At 45.7% G+C, this 20,095-nt stretch overlaps 1 protein-coding gene across 1 annotated transcript in view; it reads right to left on the bottom strand.

Annotated features, from left to right (window-relative positions):
• LOC145353582 (rab effector MyRIP-like) overlaps window positions 1–20,095 on the bottom strand; it is a 192,694-nt gene that overhangs the window by 3,255 nt on the left and 169,344 nt on the right. Inside the window, exons 11-15 of the mRNA XM_080204342.1 lie at window positions 11,495–11,680; window positions 10,213–10,374; window positions 7,928–8,029; window positions 7,764–7,824; window positions 975–1,096 (exon numbers count right to left, since the gene is read on the bottom strand). Coding sequence (XP_080060468.1) covers window positions 975–1,096; window positions 7,764–7,824; window positions 7,928–8,029; window positions 10,213–10,374; window positions 11,495–11,680 — 633 coding nt within the window. The remainder of the gene's footprint in view (window positions 1–974; window positions 1,097–7,763; window positions 7,825–7,927; window positions 8,030–10,212; window positions 10,375–11,494; window positions 11,681–20,095) is intronic.

Here is a 20,095-nt window from a genome sequence, read left to right on the forward strand (position 1 = left end):
TAAATATATGGGTTTACGGGAATAGGGTCCGGGTGGATTGTGATTGGTGCAGACTCTGTGGCCTCCTTCAGCACTGTAGGGATTCTACGATTCTTTTTTATATCACAACAGCTGGTGCACACTGTCTGGTCACCAGTCATTGCTTTTTCTGCTTTCCGTAACTAAATAAAATAATTGACTGAGGCAAAAGATTGAGACTGAACCTTTGTAACCTGGGTCTCGTTTTCTCAGCCTTCGAGATTGAAGTGGGGAGGGGGGCAACTGAAGTGGGGAGGGGGGCAACTGAAGTGGGGAGGGGGCAACTGAAGTGGGGAGGGGGCAACTGAAGTGGGGAGGGGGCAACTGAAGTGGGGAGCGGGGTAATTGAAGTGGGGTGTGGGGTAATTGAAGTGGGGGCAATTGAAGTGGGGAGGGGGGTTAATTTAAGTGGGGGGGGGTAACTGCAGTGGGTAAATAGGAAGAAGCCACATGACATAGAACATAACAGCGCAGTACAGGCCCTTTGGCCCTCAATGTTGTGCCGGCCTATGAAAACAATCTAAAACCCATCTAACCTACACTATTCCAATATCATCCATATGTTTATCCAATTACCATTTAAATGCCCTTAATGTTGGTAAGTCCACTACAGTTGCAGGCAGGGCATTCCTCACCCTTACTACTCTCAGAGTAAAGAACCTACAGCAGCTTTCCTGACATATTCCCCTTACCAGGAAAAATTCCCTGGAATGAAGGAGATTGGCAGCCCACACCATGGAGGCAAATGAACTGACTGAGGCCCCACTGCGGGGCAATTTTGTAACCTTGCCAGCCCAAAAAAAAGGGATTCCATGGGACACCTTCCATGGGACCAGAAGATCTCACTCATGGGAAGCACTGGAAAATCCCACCTGATGGGTCGAATGGCTTCCCACAGTGTAGTCAGAGCCCATTATTGTTCAGTTTTAAATGGTAGGAGATTGAAGAAAGCTTACTGCGGGATTATCAATGATGCTTGTGTCTTTCTTCAGGTTTTGCCGTGATGTCGCATCCTGGAACAAACCATTCTTGCTGTACGTCCTGACTGACATGCCTGGAGCACTGCTAACTGTCTCCCCTGTAACATTTAGACACAAAGAAAGCAGTCAGCAAAGGCACCTTAGCTATTCGAGTTTAAACATTCACTCGCTCCATTACTAACGCACTATAGTAGCTGTGTGGACCATCTACAAGTCCCTCATGTGTCCGAATCACTGAATGAGTTAAACAGGATTAGGGAATAAGGGGATCAGGTGGGGAGGTGGATTTGAGACCAGGGAGAGATCTGTCATGATCTGATTGAATGGCAGAGCAGGCTCAAAGGGTTGAATTTGCCAACTTCTGCTTCTAATTTCTATGTTCCAATGTGCAAGGTGAACTGCAGCAACTCACCAAGGCTCCTTCGACAACACTTCCCAAACCCACGACCTCAGCAAATACAGGAGAACCTACTGCCTGCAAGTTCCCTCTAAGCCACACACTATCCTGTCTGAGCTATATCGCCATTCCTTCACTGAGTCAAAATCCCAGAATTCACTTCCTATCAGCACTGTGGGTGTACCTACATGACAGGGACTGGGGAAGGTGGTTCAGCACCACCTGCTAGGGGGCCATTAGACAGGGACAATAAATCCTGGCCTTAGAGCTGGCAAGGCCCACATCCTTTGGAAGATTCTTAGAAAAATCCAAATGACTTTTTTTACAATGTGAAGAGGAGACTAACAGGATTAAAGTGATCAGATACTCCAGGTGTGGCCTCATCAATGCTGTGTACAATTGCAGTAAAAATCCCTATTACTGTATTCAAATCCTCTTGCTCTGAAGGCCAACAGTGCATCTTGTAGATGGTACACACTGCGTGCAGCCATGGTGGAGGGAATGTGGAAGGGATACCAGTCAAGTGGGCTGCTTCGTCCTGGATGATGCTGGAGTTTCTTGAGTGTTCTTAGAGTTGTAATCAGCCAGGCAAATGGAGAGTATTTGTTCTATATTAAAATGGGTTGCAAGAATGCTTTACGATATCAACGTCTGAGGAAGCTGCATAAGATTTGGGATGGTGAACCATGAGGAAGAAGTTAGGAAACTACAAGAGGTTATAAGCAGTTAGCAGAGTGAGCAGGGAAGTAATAGATGAAACTTAATATGGATAAGTGCAAAATGGTCTAGGAAAATAAGAGTTGACAGAAGTAAGATTCTAGTATATATTTTAAAGGGCTGCAGATTGCTTTAAGAAAGGATCACATGATTTGATAGTGATGTCATTAGGGTGTTGCCACAGGTTGCTGTGCAGAGAACATTCCTTCAATAAACCTGTTGTATGGTAGTTTGAATCAACATGTGCGAGTCACATCTTTTCCTTCTGTTAAAACCCACAACCCTTAACATAGTTGGGACATTTCAGATTCGTAATGGAATAGCAGAGAGACTTGTGCAGTTGACACATCTTTAAATGTGGAAAATACCACAGAAAAGTAAAGAATTTGCTCAGATTTAAAAAGGATGCAGATGGCAAGCATACTTAAAGGATCTATTAAAGCCAAGCATGAAAACTGTTACCGTGGCAACCAGGGGCCGATGCAGGGCTATCTTTGAGCTGGAATGTTGACCTTTGCATGGAATTGGTAACAAAGAACAAGGTGTGGTGTGGAATGGGAGAGGGGCAGGGCAGGGGTGGGGGTGGGAAGATAAACGGGAGTGGTTGGGAATCTAGTAGCTGGCTCAATGAGCAGCTGTTCTGGTTAACTCTGCCGAAAGGAGGAGAATGTTGGGAAGCAAAGCACAACTTCCTGTGGGACAGGAAATAAAAGATCAAACACCCAGATGTTGAGGTCAGTCAGTGATGAGCAGGAAGCAAAGAGTTGGCATAAATTGATATTTCTCTGATTGGCAGTCAGTGACTAGTGGGGTTCCACAGGGATCTATGCTAAGACCCCAACTGTTCACATATGTTAATGATTTGGAAGAGGGAACTGAATGTATTATCTCCAAATTTGCAGATGGTATAAAGTTGAGTTGGAGGGCGAGCTGTGAGGAGGATGCAGAGATGTTTCAGCGTGATTTGGACAGGCTGAGTGTGTGGGCATCTGCATAATAGATGCAGTATAATGTGGATAAACGTGAAGTTATCCATTTTGGTAGCAATAATAGGGAGATAGATTATTATTTGAATGGACGTAAATTGAAAGAGGTGGATATTTAGCGAGACTTTTGTGTCCTTATGCACTGAAAATAAGCACGCAGATACAGCAGGTAGTAAAGAAGGCAAATGGTATGTTTGTCTTCATAGCGAGGGGATTTGAGTACATGAATAGTGATATTCCACTGCAATTACATAGGGCTTTGGAGTATTGTGTGCAGTTTTGGTGTCCTTATTTGAGTTGAATATCCATGCTACAGATGGAGTACAGCAAAGGTTTACCAGACTGATACCTGGGATGGCATATGAGGAGACACTAAGCTGATTAGGATTATATTCACTGGAGCTTAGAAGAGTGAGGGGGGATCTCGTAGAAACTTATAAAATTCTAACAGGGTTAAACAGTGTAGATTCAGGAAGAATGTTCCCGTTGGTGGGGGGAGTCCAGAACTAGGGGTTATAGTTTGAGGATGAGGGGTAAACCTTTTAGAACTGAGGTGAGAAGAAATTTCTTCACCCAGAGAGTAGGGAATGTGTGGAATTCACTACCACAGAAAGTAGTTGTCTGATTTCAAGAAGAAATTAGATATAGCTCTTCGGACTAAAGGGATCAAGGGATATGGGGAAAAGAGGGGAATCAGAATATTGAATTTGATGATCAGCCATGATCATAATGAATGAAGGAGCAGGCTCGAAGAGCCGAATGGCCTACTCCTGCGTCTATTTTCTGTGTTTGTATGTTACTCCACAGGGAACATAATTGGAGTGGGTAGTAAAAGAAAAGGTAAATTCATCAATCTCTAAAGCTTCATGATCAATGCCACAAAGCTACAGCTAAAGCAAACTGTATACCGGGGAAAGCAAATTAATGCGGATGCTGGAATTGGAAATAAAAACGGAAAATACTGGAAAATCTCAGCAAGTTTGACAGCATCTGTGGAGAGAGAATAGAGCCAATGTTTCAAGTCTGGATGACCCTGAAATGTTAAGTCTATTCTCTCTCCACAGTGTCCTCGGTGCCTCACTTTGCAACAAAATAGACAAACTTAGCCTGCTGCAGAATATCTGTTTTGATGAAAATCAGAATTTTGTGTCCAGTTGTGGCCTTTCACGTAACAGAGAATATTGAGGCTTTGGAAATGGTAGAGAAGTGAGGGTACGTAGTTATAATTCTCAATTTAAAATTGCTTTGTTCCCTGGTATACTTGCTAAAAGAACTGTGTTGAAGAACTTCAGAAAAGCAGAGACACAGGGGCTTTGACTGACGTTCAAAAAATAATGAAAGGGCTAATTATTACAGTTGGATAGGTTAGACAGGATCGGGGGCTATTCTTGCTACTTGGGTAAGGACAGTACTTAGTTGGACGTGAAGAAGGTTCTTTTACAACAGAATCGAGGCCTCTCCTCGGGAGAATGTTTGGCCTGTTCCTGGCTGGGTTAGGAACAGTTGATTGGGTGGAAAAGTGGCAAATGGAATTCAACCTGGAGAAGGGTGAGGTCGTGAAGTTTGGGAGGTTAAACAAAGCAGGGAGCACTCAATAAATGGGAGGATACCGAGGGCTAGAGGAAGTGAGAGATCTTGGAGTTCATGTCCATAGGTCCCAGTAGATAGTAGGATAGATAGATGAAGTGGTAAAGAAGGCTTTCCTTTATTGGGCAAGGTATCTTTGGGCACTAAGGGGCAATTTAGCATGGCCAATCCACCTAACCTGCACATCTTTGGACTGTGGGAGGAAATCAGAGCACCAGGAGGAAACCCACGCAGACATGGGGAGAACATGCAGGCTCCACACAGACAGTGACCCAAGCCGGGAATCGAACCTGGGTCCTTGGTGCTGTGAGACAGCAGTGCTAACCACTGTGCCACCACATAGACATCCACAGAATGCTAGGAGTTAACAAACTGTTCTTGGCTAGAGCTAAGGTTCTTAATTCTTGTAAGTCCAGCTTTGATGCACCTGAATCGTGAATTTATCATTGCATGTAGTGAATGGACTTTGACAAAAGGCGCAATCCTTCAAATAAAATGACAGGCTTTCTGTAGAGGTCATTACTCATATAAAAAAGTCATCCTGAAATGGCTACTAATGAAAGGTGTCCTAGTTTTAAGTAACGATTCAAAGATAGTGCAGAACATTGCAAAAAGCATCTTAATTAATTGTTAACATGAAGAACATCCTCTTCAAACTTTGCAGAGTGTCTAATTAATCATTCTGCCTTCCATTTACAAAAAGGTTAGAATCATTAACTATCAAGTGTCAAAAAAGTGCAGAGAGACTGGCACCATTCTACTTTGTTTTAGAAATGGCGCGTGGTATTTTTAGATACCAATAAACTTTTTGGAGTTTATTGAACTTTGAGTTTCTCACGCCAGTTTTTTCCTCCATTCTCCGAGTTACAAAGCCAATGCTCAGACTGGACCAGGCGAACCAGAACTCATTCCTTGCTTGCTCCAGAAAACCAAATTCAAAATCCAACTGAATCCAATTCATGGTCCCCACGAGGGGCAAGCAAGATCCCAAGCTGACAACATGAGGCATTGCACCCTATCTTGGGCTCGATCTGATGATTGATCTTAGCCAAAAAGCCTGAGACACTGGGGGGTGGGGTGCAACTTTCCGACTGGGTTGGATGAGGGGGGACAAGCAATACGACCCCTTCAAATTCAGCCCTCTCTATTTGAGTATCACAACCAGGTGAGTGTATTCAAATTTAATCAGCTTGTCAAATTTACTCTGGTTTTGCAATACATTAGCAAAGTCTTAATTATATTCATGTGGCACAGTGATTAGCAGCGCTGCCTCTCAGCGCTAGGAACCCCATTTCGATTCCCATCCTGGGGTCACTGACTGTGTGGAGTCTGCATGTTCTCCCCGTGTATGCGTGGGTTTCCTCCAGGCTTTTCTCCCATAGTCTGAAAGATGTACTGGCCGTGCTAAATTATCCCTTAATGTATCCGAACAGGTGCCGCAGTGTGGTTTATTAAGGGAATTTCACAGTAACTTTATTGCAGTGTTAATGTAAGCCTACTTGTGACACTAATAAATAAACTTTAAATGTGCTGGGTATTAACCGGAGACTCACCTGTGCTCATACATACAGGAACAGGTTGCAAAGAGGGGTTGATTTGGGAAGAACCGGATGCATTTCTTTATAAAGATTACAAGGACCAGATTCCAGTCTCTATCTGTCAGCGCTCGGCTGTCCAAATTCCAACAGAGTTGGAAGACACTGGCACATGGTTTGAGGTGCAAGATTGGAGAGGTTTCAGAGAGAAGCCGGGATGAGAGATCTGAGGGATTTCTAAACAAGGGGAAAGAATCTTGAATGCAGTGCGTGGAATTTAATGCCCTCCCCCTGAGGCGATCTTACCTGGGAGTCTAGGTGATACCACAACCTGCGAGAAGAAAACTCAACCAGTTCACCATCTCACCAGAAAGTGCTGAGTTTTTGTATCACGTATTTAACCGCTCTGAACTCACTAACTGACGATTTGAATCCACACATACTAATCCCCAAAGACTACTGTCAGGCTTAAGTATCAATCAACCTTTGTATACGCTCCAACCTAATTCCTGTGGAATCATGGCAAGTTATGTACAAACCATCCTTGTATACACACTGAAGCAACCGATAAAAGGTTTGTCTGTGGCACTCCTCTAATTACCCCTAATGGACGATTGTTAGCATTATATAATCACGTCAGACATATTTAAGTTTAGGTTTATTTATTGGTGTCACAAGTAGGTTTACATTAACACTGCAATAAAGTTACTGTGTAAATCCCCTAGTTGTTACGCTCTGGTGCCTGTTCGGGTAGAATCATAGAATAGACTCACTACAGTCCAGAAGTAGGCCATTTGGCCCATCGAGCCTGCACCGACAGCAATCCCACCCAGGCCCTATCCCCATAACCACACATATTCACCCTGCTAATCCCCTTGATGCTAAGGGTCAATTTAGCATGGCCAATCAACCTAACCCGCACATCTTTGGACTGTAGGAGGAAACCTGGAGGAAACCCATGCAAACACGGGGAGAATGTGCAAACAACACACAGACAATGACCCAAGCCAGGAATGGAACCAGCGTCCTTGGTGCTGCGAGGCAGCAGTGCTAACCACTGTACCACCATGAGGTACACTGATATCACACTATACACTGAGGGAGAATTTAGCATGGCCAATGCATCTAGCCAGCATGTCTTTGGACTGTGGGAGGAAACTGGAGCATCTGGAAGAAACCCACGCAGACACAGGGAGAACGTGCTATCTTACAAGTCCTCAAAATGTTACAGAATTGCCTCTTTATGTACAATTAGTTTTAAAAACCAGGCGATGGGCGGGATTCTCCAGCTTCGCTTGTGGCTGTGCAAGCGGGAATGGAGAATTTGGTGATCTGGCCAAAAGTCCATTTACTTTCAGCAGCACCGGAGAATCCCAGCCGCCAATGAGGGCAGGGGGTTGCGGCAAATGGGTAAGATCAGTGTATTGTTTGTGGAAAAAGACTGTTGTAATGAACAATTACCTGACTTTTCATTAAGCCTATTCCACATCATACTGGCGCTCACAGAACTGGAGCTATATTACAGTCTGCTCTGCGCTAATACCTTGCTTTGGTGGAGCTGGCAGCTTCCTCCTCTGTTGCCTTGACGAATCGATGGTCTCTGCCTGAAACGAAACATAAAAGGCACACTCCCAGCATCAAGCCAGTTCAACAGGAGACGCTCATGATTTCACTTACAACCATTCACCACCCAAACTCTCCCTTTACCTTCACGTCTGGCAGGATACGTTTCTTCAGCAGTCGTTCACAGGGCACAACGTTTAAACCTGCTACGTTCAGAGCTGAAATCCTGCGTTCAATATCAGAAACCTGTCAGAATGACATACAGTGTGATCTTAATAAGACAGAGAGAGAGTAACCATTATTAAGTGTTGCAGTGATGAGCTGTTTCAGATAGAATCCCTACAGGCCATTCGGCCCATTGAGACTGCACCGACAACAATCCCACCCAGTCCCAATCCCCGTAACCCCACATATTTACCCTGCTAGTCCCCCTGACACTAAGGGGCAATTTAGCATGGCCAATCCACCTAATCTACACATCTTGGCATGGTGGCACAGTGGTTAGCACTGCTGCTGCACCAAGCTGGGGACCCGCGTTCAATTCCAGCCTCCGCATTGTCGGTGTGGAGTTTGCACAATCTCTTTGCTTCTGGGTGGGTTTCTTCCAGTTTCCTCCCACAGTCCAATGATGTGCAGGTTAGGTTAATTGGCCATGTTAAATTGCCCCTTAGTGTCAGGGTAAAAGCCTGGGAGGGATTGTTGTCAGTGCAGATACAATGGGCCGAATGGCCTCTTTCTGCACTGTAGGAATTCCAAGATTCTGTTCTATGATTCTATCTTTGGACTTTGGGAGGAAACTGGAGTCCCTGGAGGAAATCCACACAAACACGGGGAGAACATGCAAACTGTCACCTAAGGCTGGAATTCAACCCAGGTCCTTGGTGCTGTGAGGCAGCAGTGCTAACCACTGTGTCACCCACAGATTGTATATTTACACACAATCGCCATCAGTTTGGAGAGGGAATTCATGCACCATCAAATTATATATTTTATTTCTGCCTTTCTAATAAAAACTGTTCAGGAAATAGTGCGTGTCAAAATTTTTTGCGAAATATATTCCAAACTTACACATTCACCCTTTATCAAGGGCTGTTTGTGCTCAACTTTGACAATGTCTAACCTCAGTTTCTTAATTGACCTAGGAGCCAGGTCATCCAAACTCAAAACACTGCCTCTATTCTCTCTCCACAGGTGCTCTCAGACCTGCTGAGGCTTTCCAGCATTTTTCTGTTTTTATTTCAGATTCCAGCATCAGCAGTAGTTTGCTTTTATCATTCCAGGTATATTGCTCTGTAACTCTCCCCAGTGCCCTACCACTAACTGACTAAGTCCTGCCCTGGATCGATCGGCCAAAATGCATCACTTTGCATTCACCTAAATTAAACTCTATCTGCCATTCGCCAGCCCGTTGGCCCAATTGATCAAGATCCCATTGCAATCCGAGATAACCTTCTTCACGGTCCACTATGCCACCAATCTTGGTGTCATCTGCAAAGTTACGAACCATGCCTCCTATATTCTCATCCAAATCATTAATATAACTGACAAATAATGGTGGACCCAACACTGATCCATGAGGCACACCGCTGGTCACAGGCCTCCAGTTTGAAAAACAACCCTCTACAACTACCTTCTGTCATCAAACCAAATTTTGCGTCCATTTAGCTACCTCATCCTGGGTCCCTGTAATGCTATTGGTGTTTTAACTGCCATGTATTGGCTGCAAAAGTGCTATAATTGAAACTGTTTTATAGAATCTGGACAGAACATCATAGTGAGACCCTCTGAGGTTGTTCTCCTTGTGCACAAGCAATAAAGGCGTAGTTCTTGATTACTCACCGTGCATCTTCTGGTTCATTTTTGACACTAACCTCATATTAAGTTGATCTTTCCCTACAACCTAGCCTTGACTGGAACACTACATTCTGTACCCTCTCCTTTCCTCCTCTCCTATGAATGGTATGATTTGTCTGTGTGGTGCGCAAGAAACAATAATTCACTGTATCCCAATACACGACCAAAGATGTGTGGGTTGGGTTGATTGGGTATGCTAAAATTGCCCTTAGTGTCCTGAGATGCATAGGTTAGCGGGATTAGTGGGTAAATATGTAGGGATATGGGGGTAGGGCCTGGGTGGGATTGTGGTCAGTACAGACTTGATGGGCCGAATGGCCTCCTTCTGTGCTGTAGGGTTTCTGTGTGACAATAATAAATCAAATCAAATCAAACCAGCCCCACTCCTCAAGCATCACCTGCCCCATGTGTGGCAGAACCTGCAGATGGTGCGTTGGACTCATCAGCCATCTCAGAACCTATTGGACCGGAGTGGAAACAAGTCAACCTCAGTCAAGAGAATGAAGAAGAGAAATTGACTTGTGCACAACGCCCTCTGTGCCCTGTACGACCCGATGGTGCCAGCTGGCATTTACCTGGAGTTCAGCTTGATGGACCTGAGCAGCTGCTGTTGCCACTTGGTCCTCGAGATCCGCCAGTTCCGTTTCCGTGGTTACGCTGTGAATGCTCCGTGCACACTCCTCGAGGTCGTTCAGCTGTCCCTCCAGGGTATACACAGTGCCCGCCGTGATGTAAACCTATAGGAAGTAAACCAATTACTATGATATGAGGAGTTACCACTGCTTCACTGTGTTTTTAAAACAATTTACACAAAAACTGAATCACAGTCAAACAAGGACGAGGTTTACTGCTGATTAATGCGGCACGGTGGCACAGTGGTTAGCGCTGCTGCCTCACAGCACTAGGGACCCAGGTTCAATTCCAGCCTTGGGTCACTGTGTGGAGCCTGCTTTCTCCCCGTGCTTGCGTGGGTTTCCTTGGGGTGCTCCGGTTTCCTCCCACAGTCCAAAAGACATGCTGATTAGGGTGCATTGGCCGTGCTAAATTCTCCCTTGGTGTACCTGAACAGATGCCAGAGTGTGGCAACTAGGGGATTTTCAAACTAATTCCATTGCACTGTTAATGTAAGCCTACTTGTGACATTAATAAATAAAACTTTTAACTTTAAACACAGCACCGGGGACCCTGTTTCAATTCCAGCTTGGATGACTGTCTGTGTGGAGTCTGCACATTCTCCCCATGTCTGTGTGGGTTTCCTCTGGGTGCTCTGGTTTCCTCCCACAGTCCAAAGGTTAGATGGATTGGCCATGTTAAATTGCCCCTTAGTGTCCCAAGATATGTAGGTTAGGGGAATTAGTGGGGTAAATACGTAGAGTTACAGGGATTATGCCTGGATAAGATGCTCTGTCAGAGAGTCGGTGTTGATGGGCCAAATGACCTCCTTCTGCACTGTAGGGATTCTATGAAAGAAATACTTGCAGAGATAAACAGCATTGAGCTGAGGAATGATCTCTTATTTAAATTTTGTTTATTCTGTGGCAGCTTTGGACCCAGCCCTCATTTATTTTTATTCTATTGTAAAAGACATTGAAAAAAAGAAGTATGTTGAAGCTTTTCATCTTGTACTCATCAGGACATTGCACCAGAATACCAACAATTTATACTGTACGAGAAGAGATTGCTGATTGGTTGGTGAGCAGACTCTGATTGGTAGAGGCATTGCCATGGAGAACGCACCAGGTGATGTGATTGGCAGTTAACCTCATGGTATACTTCAGCAATGTCCAGGTAAAGTGCCACTTATTAAACTCAACTGTACCAAAAAATAACCAACAGGATATTGTTCACTCCCCTTACGTTTTCCTCCAGTTTGGAGAGCTGCTCTTCAAGTTTCATGGCATCCTTTCCTGTCGGGATTCTTCCTATGCTCGATTCTAACCGGGAATCGCTTGCCCCTGTGGCCTCACCGATCAAATCCTCCGTGGCATTAATGACTTTCAATGCTTCTGTTGTAATGTTGCAGAGAGAGATGGCAGAATACTTCTGTTTGATTAGAACACAGAGGGGGACAAAAAGAGTTAGTTACGGTCACTTGTACGATCGAACTTGAGTGAAGCTGAAGATAAGAAACAGGGGCCAGGACTTTTCGAATGGCCACGTTTCCCTTCCTACCATCCCGGGGTTGGCGGAGAACACAGCGCCAATGATACCCCGCCTGGCCCACAGCCACGTAACGCTCCAGCAAGCATTGACTGGCTGGAGGCGGAACCTCTGCCCCTTCCCTGAGAGGAAGTACCCCCTTGGAGCACTGTCGGCCTTTCCCTTCTCAATAGATTAAAACCAAACTACCTCACAGGACTGGGTGCCCTCAGTCAGGCTGGCGTCCATGTTGTTTCCTCATAATCCAGATTGAACTTAAAACAAACAGCTAACTGGGTTAATAATTAGTTGCTTGACTGCATTGCAATATCAACCTTGATTTAGTTTCTGTAACATTACTCCAGGGGTAGAAAATGCTCCCGTACCAATGTCAGTGCAGTGTGTAAATCCCCACACCCCGCATAAGAAAACAGTTGATATGGAGACCATAACCAATGTAAACCCGGTGACAACTTCCAATTTTTAGTCCATACTGTTAAAACGGAAACATAGGGGGCGATTCTCCCCCCAAAAAATTCTAACTGCTGAAATCACGGGAAAACTGATATAACTCATGATTATTTTTTCAGTGAGAGTTCAGACCAGAATCTCCCCACTCTGTGCAATGCACAGGTCACAACGGTGAATATCATTAAAAGCTCGGGGGAGCGGGGGGGTGCGGGTGGAGTGGCCTATTCACGCCAGAATCTGACTGTTCCGGATCTCTGCGCATGCGCAGTGCCCCGAACTGTCAGCTTCCCAATTGCTGACCAGCTGGCCAACCTGGGACCCCCGCAGCGGTGCCCCTCCATCCCCTCTCTGCCCGATCACAGATCCCATGACCACTCCCAGGCCATCCCCATACCCCCCTGGCAGTGATGATCACCACCTGAGGTAAAACACACATTGAAATGTTTACAATTCTGAGAGGGTCTGACAGGAAAGACACTGAGGATCCAGAGATTGATTGTGTTGGACTGTGGTGAGGAGAAATTCCTTCACTCAGGAGGTTGTGAATCTTTGAAATTCTCCAGTGAGCTACAGAATCAAAGAAGAATCAGAGAATCCCTGCAATGCAGAAGGAGGCCATTTGGCCCATTGAGCCTGCACCAACAACAATCCCACTCATCCCTATCCCCGTAACCCCACATATTTACCCTGCCAATCCCCCTGGCATGGCCAATCCACCTAACTTACACATCTTTGAACACTAAGGGACAATTTGGCATGGCCATTCAACTTAATCCGCACACCTTTAAAGTGTGGGAAGAAACTGGAGCTCGCGGAGGAAAGCCATGCAGGCAGGGGGAGAACGTGCAAACTCCACACAGACAGTGACCGAGGCTAAAATCGAACCTGGGTCCCTGGCGCTGTGAGGCCACAGTGCTAACCACGGTGCCACTGCGCCACCCTTACAAATTGAGAGATGCGTGAATAGTGGGGAAAGGTGGAGTTATTGTAAATGTTTTGCATCACAGACGTGATACAGCAAGGAATCCATTCGGAGAGTCCCACTCCCCTGGTCTTTTCCGTGACCCTGCAAATATTTCTCTTCAGATGTTTACTCATCGCTCCTTTGAAATACCTGACTGAATCTGCCTCCATTACACTCCCAGGCAGTGCATTCCAGATCTTAGCTGCGTGGTGTATTAAAAGGTTTTCTTCCTGCCGTCACGTCTTCTTTAAGTCAGTGTCCTCTGGTTCTCCGTCCTACCACCAATAGGAAGAGTTTCTCCCTATCTACTCTGTCTATGCCCCTCATGACATTGAATACCTCGACCAAATCTCCTCTCAACTTCTCCAAGGAGAATAATCCTGGCTTTTCCAATCTATCCACGTAACTGGAGTCCATCAATCGTGGAACCATTCGGGTGGCACAGTGACACAGTGGTTAGCACTGCTGCCTCACAGCGCTAGGGAACTCAGGTTCGATTCCTGGCTTGGGTCACTGTCTGCACATTCTCCCCATGTCTGCGTGGGTTTCCTCCGGGTGCTCTGGTTTCCTCCCACACTCCAAAGAAGTGTGAGTTAAGTGCGTTGGCCATGCTAAATTCTCCCCCAGTGTACCCGAACAGGCGCCGGACAGTGGCAACTGGGACATTTTCACAGTAACTTCATTGCGGTGTTAGTGAAAGTCTACTTGTGACACTTAATAAATAAACTTTAAATTTATCCTTTCAGAACCAATACCTGATCTCTCCAAATCAGAATTATTGGGTGGGATTTTCCATCTGCGTCCCGAAACAGCGTAAAATCCCGCCCAAGTTCAACGGTGGTCCACCCCGGCGCGCTTCCATTCCCGTGGTGGGCGGGGCAGTAAAATTCCAACCATTCTTTTCGAATGATCCCTTACGCTATCGCTCATTAAAATCTCAAAGCCTTCCAGTTCAGAGAGCTGACTATTCACCCCTTGTCCCTTTTTACTCAAGATGGAGGGTGGGGTGGGAGGAGAGGTGGGTGTCTCATCTGGAGTTTCAAAAGATATCAGAGGAGAGATTTGCAAACTCCTCAGCCAACAGGGTCAATGCTTTTGGATGGAAACCTCCAGAGCTCAGAGCCCTGCTTACATTGTGCAGTCGACACTTTTCTATGCTTGTAATGCTTTGTAATTTCTTTGTAATACTAAAGAGAACAATTTCATGGTAATTCCAAACACTTGACATCACATGTTACGGTTCACCAGCAATTCAGAAAATGTGGAGCATGCATTAGTCACAGTAATCTCCAATTCATAATTATATCCTTACGGATATTTAAATAACTTGTCTGGCTGTCTCAGATTCTCCCTCCATCTTTACTTTATAACTGGGAGACGTACACACAGAATCAGTTAACTTCTGTTACTCAAAGTCTGCCCATAAGACTAACAGGCGATTGTGGCTTAGTGATACGGAACTTAGATGTCACTGGTGCTTATTTCAAAGGTCAGCACTGCTACCTCACAGTGCCAGGGATCCGGTTCAACTCCAGCCTCGGGTCACTGTCCGTGTAGAGTTTGCATTTTCTCCCCATGTCCGCTGGGTTTCTTCCGGGCATTCCGGTTTCCCCCCATAGTCCAAAGACGCGCGGGTTAGGTTGATTAGCCATGCTAAATTGACCCTAGTGTCAGGGAGAATCAGCAGGTTAAATGTGTGGGGATAGGGCCTGGGTAGGATTGTGGCTAGTACAGACTCGATGGGCCGAATGGCCTCTTGCTGTTAATGCGGGATTCTGTTCTATGAAAAGGATTCACGCGCCAGAATTTTACTGCCTTGCCTGCCTATGGCTCGCAAGTTCCCACCTGAGGACGATGGAGAATGCTGTTCTGCGAGGGCAGGCGAGGCGGTAAAATTCCAGCCATGCTGTCTGTCGAAGCTTTTCGCCTCGTACTCACCAGGACAGATTCGCACAAATACCAAATTTCAAATGGAACCACAAATTGGTTGATTTGGTATTCTTTGCTATTCCGAAGATTTGGCATTCTTATGCATCTGTCCTGATGAGTGTGAGAAGAAAAGCTTCAACAACATGTCTCTTTTCCGAGCAGATTGAAGAGAGTGTTCATAACTCAGCCTGCATTCCAAACTCTGCAACTGCCTTAATACTGCAGCAGCATCATTTATTTGTCTTAAATGTTTGGAGTTATTCCACAATTAGAATCAAAAAATCATAAAAGTGCCATTTCTGTTCATGATTCAGAAATAGGAAGTAGGAATGGCAAAATAATTTACTAAAATATGAATATTCTGAATTGAAGAAGTGAATTATGTTTTGCACATATGATACTGTACCACTATCAACAAGGATCTGACACTACGATGGCACAGTGATTAGCACTGCTGTTCCACAGCGCAAGGGTTCAATTCTGGCCTTGGGTCACCGTCCGTGTGGAGTTTGCCAGTTCTCCCCATGTCTGCATGGGTTTCCTTCGGGTGCTCCAGTTTTCTCCCACACTCCAAAGATATGCAGGTTGGTCATGGTAAATTGTACCTTAGTATGCCAAGATGTGTTGGTTAGGGAGATTAATGGGGTGGATGCATGGGGTTACGGGGATGGGACAGGGGGTGGGATGCTCTGTCAGAGAGTTGGTGCAGACTTGATGGGCCGAATGGCTTCCTTCTGCACTGTAGGATTTTATGATCTACCATCTATTTAAATTCTAACTGTAATTGATGATAATAACTGACCACAGTTATTTCTTTTATTAAATTGATACATTATCCAAATATTCTGCTCCTATCCAATCTATCGCCTTCCTCCTGACATCCTGGAACCAGGACAATGGAAGATTACAGATTCCATTATCACTTCCTTTATCTTGTGTCCATGACATCCTTGTCTAATCTTGCTTTACCTCCCACTTATCCCTGATCCTCTCTTTTGCTCCACCTGTTCCACCCCTTCTCTTCAAAGGTATAAAACTCATCACCACGTTTTCTACCTCTCTTCAATTCTGAAGAGTCACGTGGATTTGAAATATTAACTGTTTCCCACTCTGCACTCGCTCCAGACCTGCTGAAAATTTCCAGCACTTTCTGTTCCTATATTGAAGGTCATAGCTTTGTATGGACCCCTTAAATGGAGTTACCACTGAGTGTTCATTACTGATGCCAAACACAGTGGGGTCCAGAGTTGGGAAGGGGGTTAAATGCAACGAGCCAGTGGTTGTTTTTAAAAAAAATTCATGGGATGTAGGCATCGCTGGCTGGCCAGCATTTATTGCCCATCCCTAGTTGCCCTTGGAGGGCAGTTGAGAGTCAACGGCATTGCTAGGGCTCTAGAGTCACATGTAGGCCAGACCAGGCAAGGATGGTAAATTTCCTTCCGTAAAGGATATTAGTGAACCAGATGGGTTTTTCTGACAATTGACAATGGTTCAATGTTCATCAGTAAATTCTTAATTCCAGATTTTTTTTATTGAATTCAAATTCCACCAAATGCTGTGGCAGGATTTGAACCCAGGCTCCCAGAACATGGGCTGAGTTTCTGGATTAATAGTCTAGCGATAATACCACGAGGTCATCATCTCCCCTTAACACTGAATAATATCCTGGTCAGGATACAAAGTATTTAGAATCAAAGAATCCCTGCAGTGCAGAAAGCCCATCGAGTCTGCACCAACAACAATCCCACCCAGGCCCTGTCCCTGTAACTCCATGCATCTACCATGTTAATTCGACTGAAACTAAGGGGCAATTTAGCATGGCCGATCCACCTAACCAGCACATCTTTCAGAGGAAACCAGAGCATCCAGAGGAAACCCACGCAGACACGGGGGAGAACGCACAAACTCCACACAGACAGTGACCCGAGGCTGGAATTGAACCCTGGTCTCTGGCGCTGCCTCAACTGCTTCACTGGGCAGGGAATTCCACAGGTTTGCAACCCTTTGTGTGAAGAAGTTCCTCCTCAGCTCAATCCTAAATTTGCTCCCCTTTATTTGGAGGCTATGCCCCCTAGTTCTAGTTCCACCTGCCAGTGGAAACAACCTCCCAGCTTCGATCTTATCTATTCCCTTCATAACCTGATATGCTTCTATAAGATCTCCCCTCATTCTTCTGAATTCCAATGAATGTAGCCCCAGTCCGTTCAGTCTCTCCTCATAAGCCAACCCTCTCAACTCCGGAATCAACCTAGTGAATCTCCTCCACACCTGCTCCAGTGCCGGTATATCCTTTTTCAAGTGCGTGGAGTTTGCACGTTCTCCCCGTGTCTGCGTGGGTTTCCTCCCACAGTCTGAAAGATGCGCTGGTTAGGTGAATTGGCCGTGCTAAATTCTCCCTCGGTGTCCCCAAACAGGCACCAGAGTGTGGTGACTGGAGGATTTTCACAGTGAAGTTATCATTGCAACGTTAACGTAAGCTGTCTTGTGACACTAATAAACTTTAAGCACTTATCCTTTCGGAACTAACACTCGGTCTCTCCAAATCAGAGTTATTGGGGTGGGATTTTACGGCAGTGCTCATCCCGAAACCCTGTAAGGTTTACTTGTGACACTAATGAATAAGTTTTTTTATGGTCTTCTAGTCAAATGACAGGAGCAAACCCATGGAATAGCACTTCCTGTCCATAGCACTGTGCGTACCAGACTTTGAATTCATATTTTCGGCGCAGGTGAAGAAAATATAATAAAAACATTGTTGCATTAGGACTAACCGAGGGTCAATGGAAAAAGGGCCCATCATATTCCTCCGACTATCCAATGTTTCCAAAGGAGGACAAATGGTCCTCGAGACAGAACAAAGACACTGAATCCTGGGGAAGTGAGTGAGAATGAGAGCTCTCCAAGCCTGAAATAACCACTTCAGGGGCAGGCAGCTATGAAAACGGTCCTTTCAGGGATCACCTGAACAGGGCACAGCTCCCGTCTGGGGATCAAAACACACGCTGGTGATCAGAGGACTTTTAAAAAGAAATCAATGTTACTCAGCACCAACCTGCCACCTCCCTGAACACCGCAGAACATTTATCTTGCTAACTGATGTACGAGAGACACTTGAAGATGTTTTACATTGTGTTCCTTTTTGCACAGAGCTCTTATGCGAGAATAAAAGGCACAGACAATAATGACTCATTTCTTCTATTATTTCTGCCTGGTACCCGAGTGCTCAGTCTTAACTCAAGTTGACGTACAGCCGTATAATCAATTCTCTGCTCAACTCATAACTTGGTTGCCAAAGACGTTTGTGTTTAACTTTAACAGCGCCCGGGTGAAATATTGCTTTTGCGCACTTTCTGAATAGATAGATGAAATTTTAACTAAGATCTGGGTTTGATGTTCTGGTTGACAATCGCTGATGCTTGTGTGCTCATGCTACATTGCCCTGCTCTATGCTTTATAGGGCGGCACAGTGGCTAGCGCTGCTACTTCACAGCGCCAGGGACCCCATGTTCGATTCCCGGCTTGGGTCACTGTATGGAGTTTGCACACTCTCCCCATGTCTGCATGGGTTTCCTCCAGGTGCTCCAGTTTCCTCCCACAGTCTCAAAGACTGTGCTGGTCAGGTGCATTGGCCAGGCTAAATTCTCCCTCAGTGTACCCGAGCAGGCACTGGAGTGTGGCAACTGGGGGAATTTCACAGTAACTTCATTGCAGAGTTAATTGCGACTAATAAATAAACATTATTTCACTTTTAACTTCACTTTATACCTTATAAGGCATTAATTAATTTTCATAATCTTTGTAATGGAATTTGTTGATTGGAATTGTCACTCTTTGCAGTTCTACAAACAACACGGGATCTCAAATGGGTGCGATTCCGTTCTCCACCATTCTCGCCAGCATCACTAGCACAACGGGAAAGATTTTTGCATTGACTGTCTGGGCAGTAATCAGGCAGAGCAAAATAACCTCCCACTATAATGAAGATCAGGCCGTTTCTGCAACAGCTAATCCACTCGCTTCACCAGATTAGCTTCCCTAGCAGCGAGTGTGAGTGCTCACCCCCCAGATCAGTAAACTCTCGTTCAAGCGAGTGAAAGAAAGCAAGGAAACATGGGTGGCACAATGCTTGGCGCTGCTGGCTCATGGTGCCAGGGACCCGGGTTCAATTCCGGCCTCGGGTCACTGAGTGTGTGGAGTTTGCGCGTTCTCCCTGTGTCTGCGGGGTTTCCTCCGGGTGCTCTGGCTTCCTCCCACAATCCAAAGGTGTGCAGGTTAAGTTGATAAGCCATGCTAAATTTCCCCTAATGTCAGGGGATTAGCAGGATAAATACGTGGGGTTATGGGGGATAGGGCCTGGGTGGGATTGTGGTCAGTGCAGACGCGATGGGCCGAATGGCCTCCTTCTGCACTGTATGAATTCTATGGTATCCTCCGGGTTGTCCAGTTTCCTCCCACAATCAAAAGATATGCAGGTTAGGTGGATGGGCCATGTTAAATTGGCCCTTAGGTGAGCGGGAATATGGGGCAAGCCTAGGTAAGAATAATTGACTCGATGGGCCGAATGGCGTGTTTCTGCACTGTAGGGATGCTATGATCCACAATCACCTCTGTGCTTGCTGACTAGTCCAACAATGCCTCAGTTTAAAAGTATACCAACCCTGTTTTCAAACTCTTTCATGGCCTTGTTGCAGCTCCACACCTCTCGCCTCCCTCCCTCCCCACCATACCTCCCACTTCAGTGGCCCCCTCACCCTTGGCTGTGTAATCTCCTGCAGCTCTTACAGCCGTCTGAGATCTGAGCTCCCGTGACTCCGTTCCCTCGGCCATCAGGTTTTTCATTGCTCCCACGCAAGCAGAGCTTCCAGATGTCTAGGCCCTACTCTGCTCATGTGGCTAAGTGTCAAATTCTGTCTGATGATGCTGTTGGTGAAGCTCCTTCACACTACTGTTACAGC

This window comes from Carcharhinus amblyrhynchos, chromosome 2, assembly GCF_965287045.1.
Source record: "Carcharhinus amblyrhynchos chromosome 2, sCarAmb.v2.hapA, whole genome shotgun sequence".
Taxonomy (NCBI): domain Eukaryota; kingdom Metazoa; phylum Chordata; class Chondrichthyes; order Carcharhiniformes; family Carcharhinidae; genus Carcharhinus; species Carcharhinus amblyrhynchos.